Here is a 2,876-nt window from a genome sequence, read left to right on the forward strand (position 1 = left end):
ATAAAAATATAAAAAAATAAAAGTATATTTTTAAAATTATTTTTTTAAAATGTTCCAGAATTATCTGAGCCAGCCTTGGTGGGAACTTTTACTACAGAGAGCAGAATTTGACATCTTATAGAACTCTTGCTTATCCCAGTAAATGAAGTAACATTAAAGTATATAATCTGATAATTTTATTTCGAAGATTTGTTAATTATATTCTTAAAATAGTATAACAAAAGCAAGCATCTATAAAGCACTTACCGAATGCCACACATTGTTTTTAATCTTCACAAATAACTTTATAGAAACTCGAATGGGCTACCTCCAGCACACCCCACACTGGGGATTGAGCCCTCAACCTGGGCATGTGCCCTGACTGGGAATCAAACTGTGACCTTTTGGTTCATATGTCCACACTCAACCACCTGGCTGCTGGCCAGGCTAGCCCTGTGCATATTTTAAGTTGTTTCTATGAAAAATGAATTGTGGTGAGGAAAAAATGGTCTCCGGTGGCCCAGTTCTTATGAGATGATGAGAGCCTGGCTTTGGGCAGACATTGGGAACAAAAGGGCAGTGAACAATGGAAACATTCAAAACATGAAACTGGGCAGGCGGATAATTGTGTGTGAGGATGAGGGATAAAAAGCATTCTTAGATGACTGTTTTCTAAAAAATCCTATCTAATAAAAGGCTAATATGCAAATCAACCACTATGACATGCACTGACCACCAGGGGGCAGTCGCCCAACACAGGAGCTGCCCGCTGGTGGTCAGTGTGCTCCCACAGGGGAAGTGCCGCCCAGCCAGAAGCTGGGCCCATGGCTGGCAAGCACAGTGGTGGTGGCGGGAGCCTCCCTGAGGGCTCCCAGACTGCAAGAGGATGCAGGCCGGGCTGTGGGCCTTCCCCCCCTCCCCCTGCCCAGTGCATGAATTTCGTGCACCGAGCCTCTAGTGAGTTCCTATGAGACTTGCTAAGTTTGAATTTATTAGGACTGTTGGACTATATTCCTTGATTTAGTAAATAACTTTTTAAATTTAGATTTCGAATGTTTAACTACTAAAGATTTAACTTTTTAAAATTTCAACTCTTAGGAAGATGATGCTGTGGGACAGCAGAGAGTGAAAAGAATGAGGACTGGAAAAACAAAACAAGCAAGCAGGTACGGCCTCTCCTCTGCTGTGGTTTCATGTTCTGTTCCTTAATGTGGGATGTGAGGAGAGTCGGTTTAAACTAGGAAGTCACGCTCATTAGACAGGGTCATTCTTCCGGTCGTTCACAAGCACTGGCTCCTTGCAGCTGTTTGACTTCACGGTGGTTTTCTTAATCATGTGAAAGCCACTCATCCTCCTTAAAGAAGCAGCTTAATACCAGTGAGTCTTTGATTTTGCATGGGAGTGAGGTGTTTTACATTTTCTTCAGTAAAATAGATGGCTATTAGTAAAAAATAAAGATCCTGTGATTATTTCACTAATAGCTATATCGCTGCCCATGGGAACTTGCTCCATTTCAGATCCATTTGTTACGTGGTATTTGATTTAGGCTGTGCTTTGACATCATTGAATTCTAGAAAAGTAAAGTAACCCATTTTATCTTACTTTAAAAATGAATTTAATGAGTCTTTTGACTATAATAACAACTCTATTTACACATAAATTGGCTTTGTGTGTATGTGGAAAACTACTTCATACTGTTATGAAACATCTACGTAATTGCTCATTGCTGCTGTTTGAGAATCGCTTTCTTCAGGGGCCTGCGGGGCGTTCATTCCATGGACTGACTGCTGGGACTGGGTCAGTCTCTATAACCCAGCAGTGTTTATTGGGACAGATGCAACATTAAAGAACATGCAGTGGTGATGCTTTTGAATAGTCAGATTAAAAAGAGAAATTTCTGTCATGTGACACTTTAACTCTGCCTCTGATTAGCTTATACGAGTTAAAGCTTCACTTCGCTTCTCTTATGAAATGAAAGCACCAAGAAGAGGTCATCCCTAAGGTTTCTTCTCATGTACTGAGAAGCCAGTTGTGGTTTATATTATGGTGTGTTTCTTCTTACTGGAATGATATCTCTTTTTCAGAACCACAGAGAAAGACAGTTGGTCACCTCCTCCAGTAGAGATTAAGCTCATTTCTCCCTTGGCAACCCCGGCTGAGAGAGTGAGGAGCAAGCCCAGGAGAACCACCGAGGAGACGGGGAAAGCTCTGGGGAGGAACAGGAAGAGACCGTCCTCCTTCCCAAAACAAATTGTCCGCAGGAAAATGCTGTAACTGTTTTCAAGTTTCATTGTACACCTGTTTGTAAAGTCACCAGAATTATGTGGATTATTAAAAATCACCTAATTTGGAAGACATAATTTATATAAATTGTAAATTTTTGTAAACAGAAGGTCTTCCATAAGTAAAATCACTCCACATGGAGTATGATTCTTTTAGTGGAGGCATTTTATCCCTATTTTATATGAAGACTTCAGGCATTTATATAATATGTAAATATGGCTTATATTAGAATGTTAAATAAAGTACACACTTCATAGGAGTTTGTGTCGGTTAGATTTTTGAGAGGAATTTGTTTTAGTGATGATTTTATACGCTAGCAGGCATTGGGCCCATTGTCTTTCTCTACAGTTAAAAGTATTAAACCAATCATAAAATGAGGACAACTGAACTGCTAAGTTTTTTAAGTTGCTGTTTTATAATTTATGCACTTTTGCTTCTGTGATTAAGATTTCTAATAAAATATTTGGGGGGGTGTGGTTGCTATGTTCAAGTTGAATTATGGGCATGTAATTTTGCCACTTTTTTGTAGTTTAACAAATTTTATGTATTCTACCTCAGATGAGTAACTTTCTAAGTAATGCATTGGTTAAATGTAATGTTGGTATTTCTTGTTC

The 2,876-nt window shown here is 39.3% G+C and overlaps 1 protein-coding gene across 1 annotated transcript in view; it reads left to right on the plus strand.

Moving 5' to 3' along the window:
• The window catches only part of AHCTF1 (AT-hook containing transcription factor 1), a 60,784-nt gene extending 58,263 nt beyond the window's left edge, over window positions 1–2,521 (plus strand). Inside the window, exons 33-34 of the mRNA XM_015558958.1 lie at window positions 1,078–1,145; window positions 2,064–2,521. Coding sequence (XP_015414444.1) covers window positions 1,078–1,145; window positions 2,064–2,253 — 258 coding nt within the window. The 3' untranslated portion in view covers window positions 2,254–2,521. The remainder of the gene's footprint in view (window positions 1–1,077; window positions 1,146–2,063) is intronic.
• The last annotated feature ends 355 nt before the right edge of the window (window positions 2,522–2,876 follow it).

This window comes from Myotis davidii, unplaced genomic scaffold (assembly GCF_000327345.1).
Source record: "Myotis davidii unplaced genomic scaffold, ASM32734v1 scaffold333, whole genome shotgun sequence".
Lineage (NCBI taxonomy): Eukaryota > Metazoa > Chordata > Mammalia > Chiroptera > Vespertilionidae > Myotis > Myotis davidii.